The 24006-nt window shown below is 41.7% G+C and overlaps 1 protein-coding gene across 1 annotated transcript in view; it reads right to left on the reverse strand.

The window, feature by feature from the left end:
- LOC128699107 (hepatic sodium/bile acid cotransporter) overlaps positions 1-24006 on the reverse strand; it is a 54769-nt gene that overhangs the window by 8953 nt on the left and 21810 nt on the right. The window contains exons 2-5 of the mRNA XM_053791625.2: positions 20747-20929; positions 10758-10929; positions 2872-3004; positions 1319-1400 (exon numbers count right to left, since the gene is read on the reverse strand). Of these exons, the coding sequence (XP_053647600.1) occupies positions 1319-1400; positions 2872-3004; positions 10758-10929; positions 20747-20929 (570 nt within the window). The remainder of the gene's footprint in view (positions 1-1318; positions 1401-2871; positions 3005-10757; positions 10930-20746; positions 20930-24006) is intronic.

Consider the following 24006-nt stretch of genomic DNA (forward strand, 5'->3'; position numbering starts at 1 on the left):
ATGGACTGATTACATCGTCTTCACATCTCTACTGCTCCTGCCTACTTTCTGTATTCGACTGAAGAAGCCTACTGTGTAGGCGAAACGTTTCGGAATAAAGATGTCTAACTGTTGCATATGTGTCTTACCTAACAACCTGTCGGTATTGTATACCATTTTGATGTTCATCTTGTCAGACACTGCAACACGTGGCATCTTGGTACAGAAAACACCTTGGACAAGCTTTTCAAGTGAGAAGGGTTGGATCTGAGAGGGACATGACCTCTCAGTTGCCTCTCACTACTACTACTACTACTACTACTACCCTGCACCTCTCCTTCCGACAGTATTTAAGCCTCCACACTGTCGCTTGATCTTCAGATAGTTCCTGACTATGGAACTGAACTTCTCCAGGCCGAGGGACTGACAACCTCAAATTCTACGACTTTAAGGGTGATGGACTGATTACATCGTCTTCACATCTCTACTGCTCCTGCCTACTTTCTGTATTCGACTGAAGAAGCCTACTGTGTAGGCGAAACGTTTCGGAATAAAGATGTCTAACTGTTGCATATGTGTCTTACCAGACCAGCTGTGGTTCACATGTCGGTTACGTGCGGCCAGCAGCAACAGCCTGGTTGATCAGGCTCTTATCCACCATGAGGTTTGGTCACGGACCGGGCTGCAGGGGCGTTGATCCCCGAAACCCTCTCCAGTATACCACCCCCTAGCATCTCTTCAGCCTTTCCAACCCCTCTTTAACAGCTTCCAGCCCCTCTTCAGCTCCTCCCAGCCCTCTCTTCAGCAGTTTCCAGCCCATCTTCAGCCTCTTCTCAGTCTCTCCCAGCTCCTCTTCAGCCTCTTCCAACCACTTCTAATAAAATACACTTGGAAAATCCTAGAGAGACTAGGCCCATATCTGCGCACGAAAATCACTCCTTACGAAAGCAAAAGACTTGGCAGGCGATGCAACATTCCCCCAATGAAAAGCAGGGGGGCCACAAGTTCAATATGAGGCAACACAATAAATGTCAGGGGTCGAAGACTGTTCAACTGCTCCCAGCATACATAAGGGGATTACCAATAGACCCCTGGTTGTCTTCAAGAAGGCACTGGACAGGCACCTAAAGTCAGTACCTGACCAGGCGGGCTGTAGCTCGAAAGTCAGTTTACGTGGGGCCAGCAATAACAGCCTCGTTAATCAGGCCCTGATCCTCCACGAGGCCTGTCTGAAAAACCCTACTGGTATTTTCGAATTCAGCAACCCCAAAAATCCTCTAAATACCTTCAAATATCCTTGACAACAAAAACTGTATAATATTGGTCGTCCATTACTTACTGTGAAGAAGAACAGCAAAATGCACAGTGAGAAAGGTTTGAGTATTTTGGCTCCTTTATCAGCCCACGTTGGTTTCTTCAATCTTTAAAAAGAAACAAAACATTAAATTAGTAATTAGTGTTAGGAAAATGTCAGTTATCATTTTTCATTGCTAGTCGACACGCTTATTTGTGGCCGTGACGATGGCTGCTTGTAGCTGGACCATTAACTGGTGTTCGGATAAATGGTTTAGGAAACCACCAAGTTAATGAGTCATTTGTGCAATAATTAAGTATCTTTATCATTTATCAGTCCTTCAGTCAAGATATAAATGCGCATGAAAACATACAATGGAGGATGACAAAGATGATCCCATGTATCAGAAATCTTTCCTATGAGGATAGACTGAGGCCCTGAATCTGCACTCTCAAGATAGGCGTAGAATTAGGGAGGATATGATTAAGGTGTATTAATGGGAAACGGGAATAATTAAAGGGGATGTAAATAATATGCTAAAATGATCTAATCAAGACAGGACTCGCAACAATGGTTTCAATATGGAAAAAATTAGATTCAGAAAAGATATAGGAATGTACCGATTTGGTAATAAAGTTATGGATGAGTGGAACAAACTCAGGAGTACCGTCACTGAAGCTAAAACCTTGTGTAGTTTTATAAATAGATAAATACATGAATGGGTGTGAGTTGGGCCTGCCTCCCATGGACCAGTAGGCCTGCTGCAGTGCTAATCCTTTCTTATGTTCAGTCACCAGCCAGAACATAAGAATGGAGGAACACTGCAGAAGGCCTACTGGCCCATATAAGGCAGGTCCTTATCAAAACGACCCCTACCCAAAGCTACCCATGAATTTACTCCCGTACCCAATGAAACCAATCAAACCCAGCCCCTCCCACTCTCATATCTGTCCAATCTCTTTTTAAAGCTACCCAAGGTCCTAGCCTCTATCACCCTACTTGTTAAAAAAAACAGTACTTACCTATGTCCTTTCTAAATCTAAATTTATCCAACTTAAATCCATTATTTCTGGTTCTTACCTGGTTCGACACCCTCAGTACTTTATTAATATCTCCCTTGTTTATGCCCGTCATTCACTTATACACTTCGATGATATCTCCCCTCATTCTACGTCTCTCCCCAGTTCCCCGAATTAAGCATGAATGCCTTCCACATCCCCCCCCAGGCGCTGTATAATCCTCCGGGTTTAGCGCTTCCCCCTTGATTATAATAATAATAATAATAATCTACGTCTCTCCAGAGAATGGAGATTTAAGGCTTTAATAACCTTCGTGTGCACCTGATGCCTTATGTCTAACAAATTAACTTTTATTGGATTCACAAATCATAGAAATTAATAAATCTGTAGCCATTTTTACTGCTCTTTATTACCTTAATGTGAAGAAATTTGCTAAAAAAAATTACATTAAATTACCTGAGGATACAGAAGAGGACCGTCGATAGAAGAGCAGTGAAAAACTGTGAACTGCAGTGAATATCAGTGCACAGCAGTGAACAGCATTGCATAGTACTTACATTATACAAGAGCGAGTCTTACCTGATGATGATACCGATGGTGATGGGAACAGTGAGACTGATGAGGGAGATGACCAGATTCATGTAAGGGATTTTGATCTTGGCGTCCTCCAGCATCTTGCCACCCAGCGCGGAGAGCCACAGTGGCATCATCCCTAGCAATAAATATAATATAATATAGTATAATATAATATAATATAATATAATATAATATAATAGGACCGGTAAGCCAGCAGAAGGCCTCGGTCAAATGACCAAAGCTCTAAAGGCGGGTCATCATCTAAGACCCACGTCAGGAAACACTTGTCCTGTTTCGTGACAAACCTTACCTAACCTAACAGGTCTAGCTGACAGCAATGATATACTACTATATAGAAAGCCGCTTGTTATGCAGAGCATTTTGGGCAAATTAGGTCAATTTTGTCCCAGGATGCGACCCACACCAGTCGACTAATACCGAGGTACCTATTTTATACTGATGGGTGACCATAGATAACCGGTATAAGTAAACACGCCCAATGTTTTAACCCTCGCCAGGAATCGAAGCCGGACCCTCACCGTGTGAAGCCAGAGCTTTAGCCACCAGGCCACGGGCCACCGTTAAAGCGAGAGCGGTAATAAGGTCCATCTCTTTCATCAACTCTTTCCATAGTCTGAATTGGGAAATCACTGTTCTTTTTTCATATTTAAGTCTTGATCATCTTTACATCAAATATTTACCATCTATGAGTTACCATTCTTGAAGCGAAATGATGCGGTAATGATTTTCCTTTACACTATGATGCTAAATGCAGAGCGACAGCCAAGCTGGGTGTTGTCACCTTAATTTTTATAGTGGTGGACCGGTTAGAGGAAGGCCTGGGTGTTACTGGACGTGTTATCCTCTCATATTTACTTATTTTTGTTTCCTATTAAGTGCAACTCCACCTGACAATAGTTATGGCTTGCTTAAAACATGCAAATGATGAAATAGAGTTTTTTTTTTTATGAAATACGGATTTGTGTATATTGTACTGGCAAGTTCGTAACTCATGTCAATACCCCTGACTGTATTTTTTTATTTAAGTGCAAACAACATTCATTAATATATGCTAAGGAACGTCGTTGCTGGTGGCCTGGTGGCTAAACCTCTCCCTTCAAAATGTGAGGCGTCTGGGTTCGATTTCCAGCGAGGGTAGAAACATTGGACGTGTTTCTTTACATCGGTTGTCTATGTTCACCCATCAGTAAAATGGGAAACTGGGTCTTAGCCGACTGGTGTGGGTCGCATCCTGGGGTTTACCTGGAGAGAGTTCCGGGGGTCAACGCCCCCTCGGCCCGGTCTGTGACCAGGTCTCCTGGTGGATCAGAACCTGATCAACCAGGCTGTTACTGTTGGCTGCACGCAAACCAACGTATGAGCCACAGCCCGGCTGGTCAGGCACTGTGAGGGAAAAGTTCAATAGATAGGAGTAGCGATGGAGTATATAGTAACAATAGTTTCATTGCCGGCTACTTGTTAAGGTAGGGTAAGTCCAGGGCCCGCTATTCCCCCCCCCCTCCCCGTTTTCCCCCTCCCGGAAAGTGATAGTTTCATTGCCGGCTACTTGTTAAGGTAAGGTAAATCTAGCTCCCGCTATTCCCACCTTTTTTCCCCCACCCCGAAAGTGATAGTTTGACTGCCGGCTGCTTGTTAAGGTAGGGTCAGTCTAGCTCCCACTATCCCTTCCCCTCCTTCTTCCCCCCCCCCCGAAAGGTGACGTGTGGGGCTCCGGTCCAAACAGTAATCACTAGACTCACAGCTCCCAGCACTACTGTAAGTACATGCCTGCCTTGTATTCTAGTGGATTTATTGGTTGAAAGCTTCACTTTTGGCCAATAATAAACTTAGTCCTTTCAGTCTTGCTATAAGTTGACTGTTGTAATAATCACCACGTCTTTTAGGTATTGTACTTATCATGGAGAGTGATTTCTTAAGCAGTGGATAACCTGTCTATCTTTCCAGCTTGGATGACAGAGAGGGTCACCTGCCAATCAACGAGTAGAATTGATGGAGATGGACTAACGTCCTGAGACTTCCCCCTTTTGGATTTAATTACCTGTGCACCTGTATGAAATTGCAGGATGTAACCCCTCATCATTGCAGTGGTAAAGAACCTGCTTTCCTGTCATCGGGATAGAATACTCACGGCTATACTGTGAAGAATGAACCAGTGGGTTGTAACCAACACCTGCGACCCCCCCTCATCATCAGCAACTGCTACGATTTCAACAACATGCAGTGCCACCAACACCAGACACCCCAATATATGTATATTAGCGTTGAATTCAGATATCATTTATATTTTTCATTTTTGATTTTCTTTAATGTAGGATCAATATTTCATATTTAAGTGTTTTATATTTTCTAAATAATAAAGTGTTTATGTTTGTCAGTTTTTATTCTTTTTCTATACATTAATTTTCCTGAGGAGGAGCCAGCCTTAGTAATACTGACTGAAGTTGTTACAGGGCTGAGTAAGCCTTCACAAGTGGCGACCTTGCCAGGATCAACTCGACTGAATCAAGATTCAACTCCATCTCGAATCTACCATTGGAACTTCAACGCCGCATACCACAGACGGTTACCACCAGCCATGAGTAATCATTCTCTATGGTAGGACTACAGTACAGGTATTTAAAAGATTTGGTGATTGTTATAGTCTCAATTTATTGTAAGTCAAGTCAAGGCAGGAATACTAGTTAATTCTGCCATCTATTTTTGTGTGAGCTTGAAACACTTTGGAGGATTAGACTCTAGGGACCCGAGATTTTCCAGTGACAATTTGTTTCATTGAGCTTTTTATTATATCAAGGGAACTGTCATAGGACACTCTTGATTTGTTGGTGAGAAGATTGGATGGTCAAGTGACCCCATTCTACTTACTGTTTGCTTGGAGCCGGCATAGAACCCCTCATTTTAATTAATACATATTGTTTAATTGAAGTAGGGATCGAGCCCTCTGGTTTATTTACAGTTTGAGCGGAGAAGGAATTGAACCCTCCATTTTCTTTAATACCCGTCTCATTTCCCCTGATAGTTTAAGTTATTCTTGCAAGTATGGAGGAATACCAGTTTTGGATGAACGCTGGAAGTAAGTTAGGAATAACAGGGAAAAATTTAGAATCTTTCATTAGTGCTAAGATCCAGGAAAGACTAGAAAGCGAGAGAATTGAGAGAGAAGAAAGACAGAAAGGGAAAGAGAAGAAGAAAAGGAGAGAGAGAGAATCGAAAGAGAAGAGAAAAAGGAGAGAGAGAATTGAGAGAGAAATCCAAGACGATTAGAAAGAGAAAGAGAAGACAAAAAGGAGCATTAGGTTTCGGTTCTCGATCTTTACTGCTAAAACTTCTACTACATCATTTGAGGCATTCAGCAGTTCTGTGCACACAAGTGACTCTGCAATGTACAGGCCAACCCCCCCCCCCTTTTGCCTGTTCACTCTGTCGCATCTGTATAGGTTGTAACCTGGGATCCATATTTCGTTGTCCAAGTGATTCTTTATGTGGGTCTCAGTGAAAGCCGTGAACATTGCCTTTGCCTCTGCAAGCAGTCCACGGATGAAAGGTATTTTGTTGTTCGTTGCTGGCTTTAGACCCTGTATATTTACAAAGAAGAATGTCATCGGACTGGTGGTATTGTTGGTACTGTTTTTTTTTTTTCCGGCATTAGTATCTGTATCTGTTGGTTTGGAGTGGAGGCCATCGACTGTGGTTCCACTCCAGGAATGACTGGATTTGGTGTACGATTTCTGCCATTTCCTGCCAGTTTTTTTTCTTCCTGGCTTTTTAAAAACCTCTCCCTCTTGAGTGGCTGTGGCTACCCAAGTTTTCCCATGGCCTGGATGTTTTGTATCTTTTTGTCCCCTTTAGATGGTGTGCCTGGCAATTTAAGTTATAGCACAGTCTTTCCTGTACTGAAGAGGGACACATTTCAGGGTGAAAAAGCTTACAGGAAGAGAGTTTGCATTTTCCTGTTGTCATATGGGCACGGCATTTTCTAGGGTGGTCATAGTCGCACGTCCCATCGGAAAATAACAGAAGAATAATAAAATTTTCACAGCCTGAATATAACCGGTGTTAGGGGAAGGTTGCCTAGCGTGCCTGCTAACTACTAACGTTATGATATATGATGACTAGGGTGCCTGCTAGCTACTAACGTTATGATATATAATGACTAGGGTGCCTGCTAGCTACTAACGTTATATATGATGACTAGGGTACCTGCTAGCTACTAACGTTATGACATATGATGACTAGGGTGCCTGCTAGCTACTAACGTTATGCTGTATGATGACTAGGGTGCCTGCTAGCTACTAACGTTGTATATGATGGTTAGCGTGGCATGTTTCCTTACACCTGCTGTCCTTCCTCACCTAGCATTAAGTAGGTACCTGGGTGTTTGCCACCTTACACCTGCTGTTCCTGTCAAACTAGCAGTAAGTAGATACCTGGGTGTTAAGCGACTGCTGTGAGTCACATCCTGGGGGACATGAATAAATGACCACAAGGGAAATATGACTGACAGTCCCCGATGACGCACTTGACTTTCTTGAGTTATCTTAGGTTGGTAACAAGGTTAAAATTCTCAACAAATCTTATCATATAAGACATGATGCCTGGCGTGCCTGCTAGCTATTAACGTTATGAGATATGGTACAGTAGTAGGCGAAAAACACCTTTGACCACGGAATATTTTAGTATTCACAAGGTATAAAATTTTTAGAGAGTATTATGTTGAGTAATGGAAACACTGTTGTAATTCATTATACAAGAATGCCAACGAATCTGAGGTAATTGAGTCTAATTCATTCGTTGAGATAATTTAAAGTGTTTGGTATGTAGCTCGAGCGGTACCATGATGGTGCAGTAACACAGTAAGTGTCGTCCTAGCAGTACCATGATGGTGCAGTAACACAGTAAGTGTCGTTCTAGCAGTACCATGATGGTGCAGTAACACAGTAAGTGTCGTCCTAGCAGTACCATGATGATGCAGTAACACAGTAAGTGTCGTTCTAGCAGTACCATGATGATGCAGTAACACAGTAAGTGTCGTCCTAGCAGTACGATGATGATGCAGTAACACAGTAAGTGTCGTTCTAGCAGTACCATGATGCAGTAACACAGTAAGTGTCATCCTAGCAGTACCATGATGATGCAGTAACACAGTAAGTGTCGTCCTAGCAGTACCATGATGATGCAGTAACACAGTAAGTGTCGTCCTAGCAGTACGATGATGATGCAGTAACACAGTAAGTGTCGTTCTAGCAGTACCATGATGATGCAGTAACACAGTAAGTGTCGTTCTAGCAGTACCATGATGGTGCAGTAACACAGTAAGTGTCGTTCTAGCAGTACCATGATGGTGCAGTAACACAGTAAGTGTCGTTCTAGCAGTACCATGATGGTTCAGTAAGACAGTAAGTGGAAATAAATGGTATAAAATACCGACACAATGGAAATATAAACACAAATGCAGTATAATGTGATCCTTTATTGACTACGTTTCGCCCACACAGTGGGCTTTTTCAAGTCACAAAAAGGATCACATTATACTGCATTTGTGTTTATATTTCCAACACAGTAAGTGTCGTTCTAGCAGTACCATGATGATGCAGTAACACAGTAAGTGTCGTTCTAGCAGTACCATGATGGCGCAGTAACACAGTAGGTGTCTTTCTAGCAGTACCATGATGATGCAGTAACACAGTAAGTGTCGTTCTAGCAGTACCATGATGGTGCAGTAACACATTGTAGTCCTAGCAGTACTATGATGGTGCAGTAACGCAGTGTCGTCCTAACAGTACCATGATGGTGCAGTAACACAGTGTCGTCCTAGCAGTACCATGATTGTTCTGTAACACAGTGTCATCCTAGCAGTACCATGATGGTGCTGTAACACAGTAAGTGTCGTCCTAGCAGTACCATGATGGTGCCGTAACACAGTAAGTGTCGTCCTAGCAGTACCATGATGGTGCAGTAACACAGTGTCGTTCTAGCAGTACCATGATGGTGCCGTAACACAGTAAGTGTCGTCCTAGCAGTACCATGATGGTGCAGTAACACAGTGTCGTTCTAGCAGTACCATGATGGTGCCGTAACACAGTAAGTGTCGTCCTAGCAGTACCATGATGGTGCGGTAACACAGTAAGTGTCGTCCTAGCAGTACCATGATGGTGCAGTAACACAGTAAGTGTCGTCCTAGCAGTACCATGATGGTGCGGTAACACAGTAAGTGTCGTCCTAGCAGTACCATGATGGTGCAGTAACACAATAAGTGTCGTCCTAGCAGTACCATGATGGTGGAGGAACAAAGTGAAGGATGTAATTTCCTCTGTTGTAATACGCTGTTGTGAAGGTACTATAAACATTTCTAACATTACTCGCGAGTCCTAACAAGTTAAATAAAAAAATGTTTTAGTTTTCTGACTAGAAGTGTTTAGATGTTGTCTCTGACTCGACACATTGTTGTAACTCGTCCTTGTGAAAGCAGAGAACTGACGCGGTTAAGACCATAGTGGAAGCATGGACTGCACACCAGGATTAATATTTGCCAGAAAACAGGACAAATGTTTCCTTATGCAGGTTTGAGTCATATGATGACCCATCACTGGAGCTTTTGGTCATCCGACCGAACCCTTCCACTGGCTTACCACTCCACCCCCTTTAAAAAACAAGATTATTTGTAATCTTATATATATACTGAACACGTGATCAGGTGGCCTTCAAGGTTATCTCAGCGTGGTCACTGCCCATGGTCAGCAGTGTTGACTTAACTTCACTCTTTAAATAATTTAGTTTCTTATCAATCAGATAACAGTTTTCACGTGTCATGTGTTTCTATTCTTCCTAATTTGAGTTTGCTCCATGAGTTGGCGGCATGGGTAGCCTACTGTGTTAGCAACATAAATTATCAATTACATTAGAAGAATGGGTTACATAAAGTTATAGGCATGGGTTACACACTGTGTCACCTAAAGCCAATAATAACCCAACAAAAAGCTGCAGTAAGAATAATCACTAAATCCCATCCCTGGCAACACACCGCCCCACTCTTCATAGACCTAAACTTACTCCCTGTTCAGTACATCCACTTACTACTGTGCAATCTACATCTACATGACCTTAAACTCCAATATCAACCTTGACCTAAAACGCTTTCTTGATAGTTGTGACAGAACCCACAGGCATAACACCAGACACAAACATCTCTACGACATTCCCCGTGTCCGACTAAACCTTTACAAAAATTCAATGTATGTCAAAGGCCCTAAAATATGGAACACCCTACCTGAGAACTCTAGAACTGCAGACACATTCATCACCTTCAAAACTACCATTAGAAAACATCTAATCTCCCTGATACACCCCATCAACTAACTACACGAATACCACCTGGTGGTTCACACTTACACTCACTCACCCATTTGACCATAAACAGAAATATTAATCTCAATCTTAAAATAATGAATCCTATGATACTCCAATACTGAAACATTATGTACTGTGCCAAAACAAAAGCATTCACATTGCTAAACTCACAAACTAGTATTTAGTCACCTCATAATTTGTAATATTTTAAAATAAAGAATTAAACTAAGTCTGCCCGAAATGCCTAGCCATGCTAGGCGTTCTAGTGGTACACTCTGTAATCATTATTTAACTACATGTAAACCACACAACAACCAAATTCTGTAAATTCAACATTGTAATCTTTATAGAGAATAAACTTTGAATTTGAATTTGAATTTGAATATCTATTCAACTGCAGGCGATAAGTGACGACACTAAAGAAACCCAACTGTACCACAACATTAAATGATAAAGACAGCACATTAACCAGTGCACATTACTAGTTTACATTTGGACTGAATTATAATATGTTTACATACCCATGGCAGCGACGGTGGAGATGGCTGTCATGGTGATGGAGAGGTTAATATCACCGTCAAACATAAGAGTCCAGAAGTTGGAGGAGGTGCCGCCAGGACTACAACCCAGCGTGAAGAGTCCAAGACGTTGTAAAGAGTCAGTAAACAATAAACTTCCCATAACGTAGGTGGCCTGCGGGATGTAAACCACATGTTTTGTTCAAGTTATTTGCTAGCAGCAATCCCTGATTCTCCATCTGATTTCAATGTACATATTTGAAAAATAATCAGCGGTATCAGGTATCCCTCCAAAAATGGAATTTTTTCTTCTTTCTCAAAGGTTTCTGTCTGATAACTTGAGAAACCTCGTCTAGTTGTAAATGTTATGGTGTTGTTCGTTAATATGTTTGTTATGCACCCCATGTCCATCCTGTGGGTGGTTAGTCAAAAGATTACAGAGGTACATAATGGGTCCATGGACTGGGCCCCAAAGTTTTGATAGCTGAACAAGTGACAGATAAAATTGTGGAAAAGGACACATGTGTACAGCTCAGGACAGTGATTAAAGAAAATGTTTCACTACACGTGGCTTCATCAGTCATAATATAAAGTCATAATATAAAGTGGTCTGGTGGCTAAAGCTCCCGCTTCACACACGGAGGGCCCGGGTTCGATTCCCGGCGGGTGGAAACATTTGACATGTTTCCTTACACCTGTTGTCCTGTTCACCTAGCAGCAAATAGGTACCTGGGTGTTAGTCGACTGGTGTGGGTCGCATCCTGGGGGACAAGATTAAGGACCCCAATGGAAATAAGTTAGACAGTCCTCGATGACGCACTGACTTTCTTGGGTTATCCTGGGTGGCTAACCCTCCGGGGTTAAAAATCCGAACGAAATCTTATCTTATCTCTCTTAACAGTAAACAGTGTTGGAGACCTGAAGCAGACGTAAGGTGATACGGGAGGTGCGTCACACGTCGTAAATCAGAAACAAAATGTCGATGTATGCGATCGCCTCATAAAAAAAAAAAAGAAAAAAAAATCATTGAGGATAATAATAAAGTATATGGGGAAACTTACCAGCCACATAACAAACAGAAAGCAGCGATATTCTTAGCTCAGTAATGACTCAGACTTCATGCAGACGTGGTTCAAGGGATCTCCTTCGTATGAGTTAATTCCCCATTCCTGAGTTGTAGAATGACCAGAAAATATTTAAGGTTATAAACTTAACATATATATTTTCCAGTATAAGAATTTACTGGAGTGTGGTGAGCTGCTTGCCTGAGTTTTGTGGATGGTTTGCAAATAACGACCTAGAATAGGTCAGCCCTAATTACCTTGTGTCTAGCTATGGACTGCAGTGCATATTTAGTGGATACAAGTGAAAGTAGGACTATGAAAGCCATATAGCATTACCTTATAGAATACTCAGTTCTCTTGTATTCATTGTAACTCACCTAATGACCATATGTACTGTTATTGCCTTATTAATCATAAGTATACTCTGTATACAAAGGGACTTTTGGCATGTATAACCAACTATTATATTCCTTTGTACAAACATGTATCATGTCAAAATAAATTATTATTATTAATAATAATAATAATAATAATAATAATATTATTATTATTATTATTATTATTATTATTATTATTATTATTATTGTTATTGTTGTTGTTGTTCTTGTTGTTGTAGTGTTGATTACGTCATGAAGGCCGAGAATGTTGTCTTGCTAGTTGAATGTAGAGGTGTCACATGCGGTGAATGTTGCACTAGTGCTCGTCACAACACGTCGGAAATGTCTGTTGCAATCACTCGCAGTTCCGGTTACACTGGTACCATTCAATACCATCACTTGTTCAGAGTTTCGTGGAATTATCCACAGTAGGGAGAAAGCTAAGTAACACTGTATACTTCAGCACTCCCAATGTTCAATCAAATAAGACAGTGCTATAACTTAAATTGTCAGGCACACCATCGAAAGGGGACAAAAAGATACAAAACATCCAGGCCATGGGAAAACCTGGGTAGCCACAGCCACTCAAAAGGGAGAGTTTTTTTTTTTTAGTGCCAGGAATAAAAAAAAAACTGGCAGGAAATGGCAGAAATCGTACACCAAATCCAGTCATTTCTGGAGTGGAATCACAGTCGATGGCCTCCGCTCCAAACCAACAGATACAGATATTAGTGCCGGAAAAGAAAGTCCCCCCAGTACCACCAATACCACCAGATCGATGACATTCTTCTTTGCATATATACAAGGTCTAAAGCCAGCAACGAACAACAAAATACCTTTCATCCGTGGACTGCTTGCAGAGGCAAATGCAATGATCGCGGCTTTCACAGAGACCCACATAACGGATCACTTGGACAACGAAATATGGATCCCAGGTTACAACCTATACAAATGAGACAGAGTGAACAGGCAAAAGGGGGGGGGTTAGCCTGTTTATCGCAGTCACTTATTAGCGCAGAACTGCTAAATGCCTCAAATGATGTAGTGGAAGTTTTAGCAGTAAAGATCGAGAACCAAAACCTAGTCATTGTGGTAATCTACAAGCCTCCGAAAATTGACCACTGTCTGGAAAATCTTCCTGCTCCTGCCCCCAACATCTTGCTCCTGGGGGGATTTCAACTTGAGGCACCTAAAATGGAGGAATATAGCAAATAATGTTGTTGCAGTGATAACACCAGGAGGCAGCTCTGACGAGAACTCACACACACACGAGCTTTCAAATCTCTGCACAAAATTCAACTTAAACCAGCAAATAATAGAGCCTACTAGACTGGAGAATACACTAGACCTCATCTTCACTAACAATGATGATCTGATACGAAATGTCACCACATAAAAACAATATATTCAAATCACAACACATGTATGCGCGGAGCCCCAGACCGACAAAATGAGATCAGTCACGAGGGAGCCTTCACTAAATTCATTTTCAATAACATGAACATAAAGTGGGACCAAGTAAACCAAGTCCTAACCGATATAAGCTGGGAAGATAGACTAAGCAACACAGACCCCAACTTATGCCTAGAACAGATTAACTCGGTGACACTCGATGTATGCTGAAGGCTTATTCCTTTAAGAAAAAGGAGGAGTAGATGTAAAATAGTAAGAGACAGGCGCTCCCTTTACAGGCGACGGAAAAGAATAACAGAGCGGCTAAAAGAGGCCAATGTATCTGAAATGCGTAGGGAGACACTGGTCAGAGAAATAGCAAACATCGAACTAAAGCTAAAGGAATATTATAGGAGTCAGGAATTGCGGGAAGAACTAAAAGCCATAAATGAAATTGAAAGAAACCCAAAGTATTTCTTTTCTTATGCCAAATCAAAGTCGAGAACAACATCCAGTATTGGGCCCCTACTTAAACAAGATGGGTCCTACACAGATGACAGCAAGGAAATGAGTGAGCTACTCAAGTCCCAGTATGACTCAGTTTTTAGCAAGCCGCTAACCAGACTGAGAGTCGAAGATCTAAATGACTTTTTTATGAGAGAGCCACAGAATTTGGTAAACACAAGCCTATCTGATGTTATCCTGACGCCAAATGACTTCGAACAGGCGATAAATGACATACCCATGCACTCTGCCCCAGGGCCAGACTCATAGAACTCCGTGTTCATCAAAAACTGCAAGAAGCCCCATCACGTGCTTTTACCTTCCTATGGAGAGGGAGCATGGACACGGGGGTCGTCCCACAGTTACTAAAAACAACAGACATAGCCCCACTCCACAAAGGGGGCAGTAAAGCAATAGCAAAGAACTACAGACAGATAGCACTAACATTCCATATAAAATCTTTGAAAGGGTCCTAAGAAGCAAGATCGCCATCCATCTAGATACCCATCAATTGCACAACCCAGGGCAACATGGGTTTAGAGCAGGTCGCTCCTGTCTGTCTCAACTACTGGACCACTACGACAATGTCCTAAATGCACTAGAAGACAAAAAGAATGCAGATATAATATATACAGACTTTGCAAAAGCCATCGACAAATGTGACCATGGCGTAATAGCTCACAAAATGCGTGATAAAGGAATAACAGGAAAAGTCGATCGATGGATCTATAATTTCCTCACTAACAGAACACAGAGAGTAGTAGTCAACAGAGTAAAGTCCGAGGCAGCTATGGTGAAAAGCTCTGTTCCACAAGGCACAGTACTCGCTCCCATCTTGTTCCTCATCCTCATATCCGACATAGACAAGGATGTCAGCCACAGCACCGTGTCTTCCTTTGCAGATGACACCCGAATCTGCATGACAGTGTCTTCCATTGCAGACACTGCAAGGCTCCAGGCGGACATCAACCAAATCTCTCAATGGACTGCAGAAAATATGAAGTTCAACGATGAGAAATTTCAATTACTCCGATGTGGTAAACATGAGGAAATTACAACTTTATCAGAGTACAAAACAAATTCCGGCCACAAAATAAAGAGAAAAGCCAACGTCAAAGACCTGGGAGTGATCATGTCGGAGGATCTCACCTTCAAGGACTATAACATTGTATCAATCGCATCTGCTAGAAAAATGACAGGATGGATAATTAGAACCTTCAAAACTAGGGATGCCAAGCCCATGATGACACTCTTCAGGTCACTTGTTATATCTAGGCTGGAATATTGCTACACACTAACAGCACCTTTCAAGGTAGGTGAAATTGCTGACCTAGAAAATGTACAGAGAACCTTCACGGCGCGCATAACGGAGATAAAACACCTCAATTACTGGGAGAGCTTAAAGCTCCTGAACCTATACTCCCTGGAACACAGGCGGGAGAGATACATGATTATATACACCTGGAAAATCCTAGAGGGACTAGTACCGAACTTGCACACGAAAATCACTCACAACGAAAGCGAAAGCAAAACTTATGAAAAGTTAGGATTTATTATTTTAAGATTAAGATTAGTATTTCTGGGTTTATAGTCAGTGGGTGAGTGAGTGAGTGAGTGAGTGAGTGAGTGAGTGAGTGAGTGAGAGTGCTGATGGCTACCTCCCTTTATTGGAGAATTTTCTCCACAGATTAGAAACTGACACATTTTCGGCTGAGCCAAAATATTTTACATAATCTTATTTTGACCCAAATAAACACGGCCATCAAATATTTTTCGGGATACGAATAATAAATTATAGAAAAAATCGAACAAAATTGGACACAAAATATAAGAAAATTTCAACAGAACTTTCACAGAATGACGTGAATTTATGCAAATTAACTCAGTGTAATAATTTCACGCAAAAATATCTTGTAAAAGCTGTTTTTTTCTAATTTAAGTCATTCTTTACCATATAAAATCAGTTAAAAGTATCGCCATTTTAAATAGTCATATAAAAATGTACATATCTTGGTGTGTCTGAGTCCTTAGTTTGTCTGAACTTGATAAGTAATCTCTGATTATGTTTGTTTTCACAAGCGCATGGTATGACATTAATATTAATTTTTCACTGTTACAGTTGTGAGCATGGCTAGCCCATGGTGGTGGTGGTGATCAGGGCAGAGGGTGTTTATCAGGGCTGTGAAAACGGACAACTGGATGCTGTACTTCATGGCTACTCAGATGTTGCCACATTTTCTAACTGCGGGGCAGGAATTATGCTCTTGTCTATACAGGCCTATAGAGGAGTGGTTACTCGCAATCCATCTAAATGAGAAACCTGTCTATGCAGGAAACATTGGCCTACAATAAACAGACAGATCAGAAGCTGGGAGACACTACTCAAGAAATCTGAGCATGCCAGTACTTACAGTGTCATGCGAAAGCCTATCTAAGTTGACAGTGACGAGATCTGAATGTCCTCTGCTGAACTGCAGCAACGTTTGCTCTTTATTATATGTGTAAACGGACCCCCAGACCGGAGCATTTTTGCATATGAGCTACCAACGGTTGCCCCAACTCTCTTCCAAGTCGTCCAAGATGATGGCAGTATGAGAAAGTCGCACATAAATGCCACAAAAACCTATTTACCCTTATCTAAATACTGTTTACCTGTATGTTTCACTGCAAACACTTTGTCTACACACACCCTACCCTTCCTAAAGCCTCCTTGTTCATCTGCTGTCCTTCTCTCCGTCTTACTCTTAATTCTTTCAATAATAACTCTACCATGAACTTTACAAGGTATACTCAACAGACTTATTCCCCTATCATTTTTACACTCTCTTTTGTCCCCTTTGCCTTTATACAAAGGAACTATACATGCTCTCTGTCAATCCTTAGGTACCTTACCCTCTTCCATACATTTGTTCAATAAAAGCACCAACCACTCCAAAACTATATCCCCACCTGCTTTTAACATTTCTATCTTTACTCCATCAATCCTAGCTGATTTACCCCTCTTTCATTCTACCCACTGCCCCACACACTTCTCCCACACTCACAACTGGTTCTTCCTCACTCGTAGAAGATGTTATTCCTCCTTGCCCTATACACGAAATTACAGCTTCCCTATCTTCATCAACATTTAACAATTTCTCAAAATATTCCCTCCATATTCCCGATACCTTTAACTCTCCATTGAATAACTCTCCTCTCCTATTTTTAACTAACAAATCCATTTGTTCCCTAGACTTTCTCAATTTATTAGTCTGAATCCAAAACTTTTTCTTATTTTCAACAAAATTTGTTGATAACATCTCACACACTCTCATTTGCTCTCTTTTTAGATTGCTTCACCGCTCTCTTAACCTCTCTTTTTCTCTCCTTGTATCACTTCTTCTTTGTAAAAACCTCTCATATGCTTACTTTTTCTCTCTTATTACTCTCTACATCATCATTCCACCAATCGTTCTTCTTCCCTCCCGCACCCACTTTCCTGTAACCACAAACTTCTGCTGAATACTAACACTATATTTATAAACTTACCCCATACATCTTCTACCCCACTGCCTATATTCACACTAGCCCATCTGTCCTCCAACAGTTGTTTACATCTTACTTAAACTGCTTCCTCCTTTAGTTTATGAACTTTTACTTCTCTCTTACTGGCTGCTTCCATTTTCCTTGTATCCCATCTGCCTTTTACTCTCACTGTGGGTACAACTAAAACGTGATCTGATATATCTGAGGCACCTCTATAAACATGTACATCCTGAAGTCTACTCAACAGTCTTTTATCTACCAATATGTAAGCCAACAAACTGCTGTCATTACGTCCTATATCATATCTTGTATACTCATTTATCCTCTTTTTCTAAAAATATGTGTTACCTATAACCAAACCCCTTTCTATACGAAGTTCAATCAAATGCTCCCCATTATCATTTATACCTGACACCCCAAACTTACCTACCACACCCTCTCTAAACGCTTCTGCTTTAGCATTTAGGTCCCCTACCACAATTATTCTCTCACTTGGCTCAAAAGTTCCTTCGCACTCATTTAACATCTAAAATCTCTCTCTCCCTCCCTCCCTCCCTCCCTCTCTCTCTCTCTCTCTCTCTCTCTCTCTCTCTCTCTCTCTCTCTCTCTCTCTCTCTCTCTCCTCTACACTCCTCTCTTCTCCAGGTGCATACACACTTATTATGACCCACTTTTCACATCCGACCCTTATTTTAATCCACATAATCCTTGAATTTATACATTTATATTCCCTTTTCTCCTTCCATAAGTGATCCTTCAACATTATTGCTACCCCTTCCTTATCTCTAACTCTCTCAGATACTTCTGACTTGATACCATTTATTTCTCCCAATTGAAACTCCCTTTCCCCCCTACCCTCTTCAATTGTTATCCACTGTTGTTAAACTCTTTATCCTCCTATTGTTGTTCACTTAATATGGAGTATTATAGACCTTTCAAATTTAAAGGAGCCATGATAATACCGATCCACAAAAGTTATCAAATCGATGTTAACAATAACAGATCAACATTTGATCTCTGAACACTATCCATAATATTAGATAAACTGTACACGTTTTTAACCAAGCACAAAGAGCTTGCTTACTCTTTAGACTCAGAAGGAGAGAGAGGGAGAGAGAGAGAGAGAGAGAGAGAGAGAGAGAGAGAGAGAGAGAGAGAGAGAGAGAGAGAGAGAGAGAGAGAGAGAGAGAGAGAGAGAGAGAGAGTCTCTCTGGACCCATTACGTACCTCTGTAATCTGTAAATACCTTTGTAACTTGTCATGATTGTGGCCAGACCTACCTGGAGTTCATTACCTTTGTAAATTGTGACTTCATTACCTTTGTAAATTGTGAGTTCATTTCCTTTGTAACTTGCTCAGCTATCAAAACTTTGAGGCCCAGTCCCTGGACCCATTATGTACCTACTCTCTGTTCACAAAAAAATAGCTAAACGGAAATCAGTAACTACAAACTGGTGTAACTCCTGTCCATTAATGGCAAGATTCTTGAGACAATAATCTCACCGCAGATGATAGCATTTTTCGACTACCACTCACTTCTTTGTGACTGTCAATATGGGTTCAGAAAAGGTCACTTTGCTGCTGATCTGCTGTTAAACATCTCCACTAAGTGGCACCAGTCACTAGATGAATCCAAGGTCAGTTGTGTGGTAGCACTGGACATTGCTGGAGCTTTCGACCGAGTATGGCACCAGGGACTCTTGGCAAACTGCAAGCACTAGGAGTCGCCTGCTCTGCACTATGCCTCCTCTGTGATTATCTTCAAGGTAAATCTCTAAGAGGAGTTTTCGGCAGGACAGAGTCAACAAGACACTCCAGTGGTGAATGTTTTCCACAGGAAAGTGTTTTTGGACCATTGTGATGGCACTATGATGGTAATGCTGGAGGAGTGGTGAGAATGAAAAGGGAGAGTGTTGGTACCCAGAGATGAACCTGGAGTTTACCTGGAGAGAGTTCCGGGGGTCAACGCCCCCGCGGCCCGGTCTGTGACCAGGCCTCCTGGTGGATCAGAGCCTGATCAACCAGGCTGTTGCTGCTGGCTGCACGCAAACCAACGTACGAGCACAGCCCGGCTGGTCAGGAACCGACTTTAGGTGCTTGTCCAGTGCCAGCTTGAAGACTGCCAGGGGTCTGTTGGTAATCCCCCTTATGTATGCTGGGAGGCAGTTGAAGAGTCTCGGGCCCCTGACACTTATTGTATGGTCTCTTAACGTGCTAGTGACACCCCTGCTTTTCATTGGGGGGATGTTGCATCGTCTGCCAAGTCTTTTGCTTTCGTAGTGAGTGATTTTCGTGTGCAAGTTCGGTACTAGTCCCTCTAGGATTTTACAGGTGTATATAATCATGTATCTCTCCCGCCTGCGTTCCAGGGAATACAGGTTCAGGAACCTCAAGCGCTCCCAGTAATTGAGGTGTTTTATCTCCGTTATGCGCGCCGTGAAATCTGATTCCAAACTGACTATGATGAACCACATTGTAAATCTTGCAAGATTCTTTATGAGCACAAGTATGATCTCACCTTGAGTATGCTCCACTTTCTTAGATTGCCTGGTCTCTGTCAAATCTGCGAATTCTTGACAGAACAGAACAGACCAAGACGCCTCATCTCTTACTTGGACCCGGCCTGGATAGATAAGGCATCCACACCGGAGGGATGTGGATGCCTTATTGTTATGTACAACACTGTCAAAGTACCACACTTGGCTCCACTCCGAGGACAGTGAGAAGCGAGCTTCTACATCACAAGACGGGCAACAAACAGCAACCTCACTCTAACTGTACCCTTCTCCAGAACATCACTTCATCTGAGATCATTTATTACTAAGATGACTCGAGTCTGGAACATGTTCGGACAGCATAACGACATCAACAAAACAAAGTCAGTTGACTAAATGAAATAGCTGACCCACAGATGGCTCCAACTTCATCCTGTTCTCTTTTTGTATATCTCTTTACAATAAAAAGACTTTTAAATAAGCTGACGTAGGTAAGAGTTCATAGTTTGTAAATACGTACAGACAGACAGACAGACAGAAAACAGACAGACACACTGAGAACATAGTTTGGGGAAGCGGGAATCAGAGGTATGAAGCATAGAGGATTTCAGATTACCGTACGAAGCTACACTTACTGCAGGCATAACAGCGAACTGGGAGATGAAGCCACAGACTGGTCCAACGGGTCGCCTGAGGACACTCCAGATGATCTGTGGGTTCAGTTGGGCTCCCATGTTGATGTTGTTGAAGAGTATCAGTACTGAGCCGCACGAGATCATGAACCTGTCCAACGTTAAGCTCTTGCGATCCACCGTAATCTGAGGAAAGAGTTGTAAACAAGACATCGATTAAAACTAGATAATTCCTTATACCCTAGGCCGGCAAATTGTAATTTCTTTTACAGAACAAAAAGGCACAATACCCTGACTGAAACAATACACAAATAACCTGCACATAGGAGGGAGAAGCTTATGACGACGTTTCGCTCCAACTTAGACCATTGAGAAGTCCATATGAATTTCTTTTAGTGTATCAACATAACTCAGGTTTCAGATGTTGAGCTTCAGCCCTTGGGCCTGCTTCCTAATGTTTAGTTGGTTGATGTGATCTATTCCGATCATCTGAGATCGTGTTAAGGTCTAATTTGTTTAATATTATCTTCCACTTGAGTCTAATTGTTTAGTCCTCAAGCGTTGTAGAAGTACTTCGTTAATGTCTCTGACACATCTGGGTGTTTAACTTACCAAATTTGTGTCGTGTTTATCCATCTCCATCTCATAATAACTTGTCTCTCACTATATTCCTTGACTATTGTCCAAAGAACTTTCCATGACGCAATTATGTCTGTTCTTTATCTAAATTCTTTATCTAAATTCTTTATCTAAATTCTTTATCTAAATTCTTTATCTAAATTCTTTATCTAAATTCTTTATCTAAATTCTTTCTGATCCGTAAGACGTAGCTCCTCCGGTTCACGTATCAGTATTATGGAAAACCTACATACTTTTTGCGTTATTAAGATTTTGTTTGGATTTTTAATCCCAGAGGGTTAGCCATCTAGGATAACCCAAGAAAGTCAGTGTGTCATCGAGGACTGTCTGTCTTATTTCCACTGGAGTCCTTCAATCTTGTCCCCAGGATGCGACCCACGCCAAGCGACTAACACCCAGGTACCTACTTGCTGCTAGGTGAACATGATAACAGGTGTAAGGAAGCATACCCAATGTATCCACCTTTGCCGGAGATCGAACTATGGACACTCAGTGTGTGCAGGTTAGTTCAGGAGTGTGATCATCATCACTGTTACATTCATGGGAGAAACGCTAAATCCGTAGGAGTCAAACCGCGACTGAGGAACGGGGAGGTAATCAGGAAGAGAAGGTCAGTGTATTAGTGGTTGTGGCAAGAGTCTCAGCGGCCACAAGAAAGCTTCCTTGAGAGAACGAAAATAATATTAATGTTATTATTATTAAAATAAATGGATATTTCGCATTCCAGTATTCCGGTATCCCAGTATCCTGGTATTCCAGCGTCTCAATATCCCTGTATCCCAGTATTCCGGTATCCCAGTATCCTGGTATTCTAGTGTCCCACTATCCCTGTATCCCAGTATTCCGGTATCCCATTATCCTGCTATTCCAGTGTCCCACTATCCCTGTATCCCAGCATTCTGGTATCCCAGTATCCTGGTATTCCAGTGTCAGTTGCAACATGTGCTTTGCGAGGTGTGGGAAGACTGGTGCTGCGTACTCAATGTTTGGTCTTATGTTCGTTCTAATTTGCGCTCTGATGGATAATTTCTCTAACTTTCAAAACATACATTAATAATAATAACATCTACTACAAGTACATGTACAAGGTATACAGACCTAGCTGACATCAGTGGCATATGACTATATAGAAAGCCACTTGTTATGCTGAGCATTTCGGGCAAATTAGGTCAGTTTTGTCCCAGGATGCGACCCATACCAGTCGACTAACACCCAGGTACCCATATTATACTGATGGGCGAACTTGGATAGCAGGTGTCTTATGGAAACACGTCCTAATGTTATCCAACCCTACCGGGGATTCGAACTTCGGACCTCAGTGTGTGAGCTGAGTGCGCTAGTGATCGAGTTACGGGACACCTACTATACCTTCGGCTTAAATAAAAAAAAATGCACAATACCGTGACTGGAACAATACACAAATAACCCACACATAGAAGAGAAGAACTTACGACGACGTTTCGGTCAGACTCGGACCATTTGCCTTCGGCTTGTTGTCTGATCTTCCTACATTGTATCTTAGTTTTGTAGGACAAGAGCAACTCTCTCTCGGACCCGTGTTGGTGCTATGAACAATCTACTCTAAAAGTATTTCTCTGTTATATTTCTTAATAGTATTTTCTCCATCATCTGGCATGAAAGGATTTATCTAACGTCATCATGAAGAATGGAAATGCACTGGCTGTTTTTATGCACTGGTGATGGTGGGAGTTTATTCGTCAGGCAACAGCACAGTGTATCTTGACATAATGTGTTAATCAGAGGTTAAATATCCGCCAAACATTGGTTTTATACAAAACTGGGACACAAGCAGAAGAGTGGAGAGGTGGAAGTTAAAGTAATCAATCCCTCTGCCAAGCAGCAGGTGTTCAGACTACGGTACCGAACACCTAATGGAAAGGCTAAGGGACTGATTACCTAAACTTCCACCTCTTCAGTCTTCTGTTTTTGTCCCTGTATTTTATTGATAAAGCCACTGGATGGAGAAAAGTCTACAAAATAAAGATACTCAGTTGATGCACAAGTGTCTCATTTTTCTGAGCCAGGCTGTTACACCTCATTAAAGAAAATACATGGTACTGTATCTTAAGACGTTGATACCCTTATAGGTATCCTAAATATGCTTTACATTTTTAAAGAGGTGGACCGGTAAACCAGCGGAAGCCCTCGGTCAGATGACCAAAAGCTCCAGCTGTGGGTCATCATATGACTAAGACCCGCGTCAGATAACACGTCCTGCTTCCTGACAAACATTGTATCTGCCAATTTAACCTTTCACTTTGCTGGGGTTAACGGCCAGCGACCTACATAGAGATCATCACGCCAGAGTTACCTTAGTGTCTTGATACACGGTCACCTGTCAAATAGGAAGGTACAAGAAATCTGGCCGCTATTTTACATCGAGTATTGTAATGAAAAATTTGGGCAAACATTTTGATTAGTTGTTGCTACATCAAATGATGTAGCTGAAGTTTTGGCGGTAAAGACTGAAAACCAAAATCTTGTCATTGTGGTTGTTTACAAGCTTCCGGATGCAACCTCCCAACAATTCCAGGAATAGCTTTTGAAAATTGAACACTGTCTGGAAAATCTCCCAACTCCCAACATCTTGCTACTGAGAAATT

The sequence above is a fragment of the Cherax quadricarinatus genome, chromosome 54 (genome assembly GCF_038502225.1).
Source record: "Cherax quadricarinatus isolate ZL_2023a chromosome 54, ASM3850222v1, whole genome shotgun sequence".
Classification (NCBI taxonomy): domain Eukaryota; kingdom Metazoa; phylum Arthropoda; class Malacostraca; order Decapoda; family Parastacidae; genus Cherax; species Cherax quadricarinatus.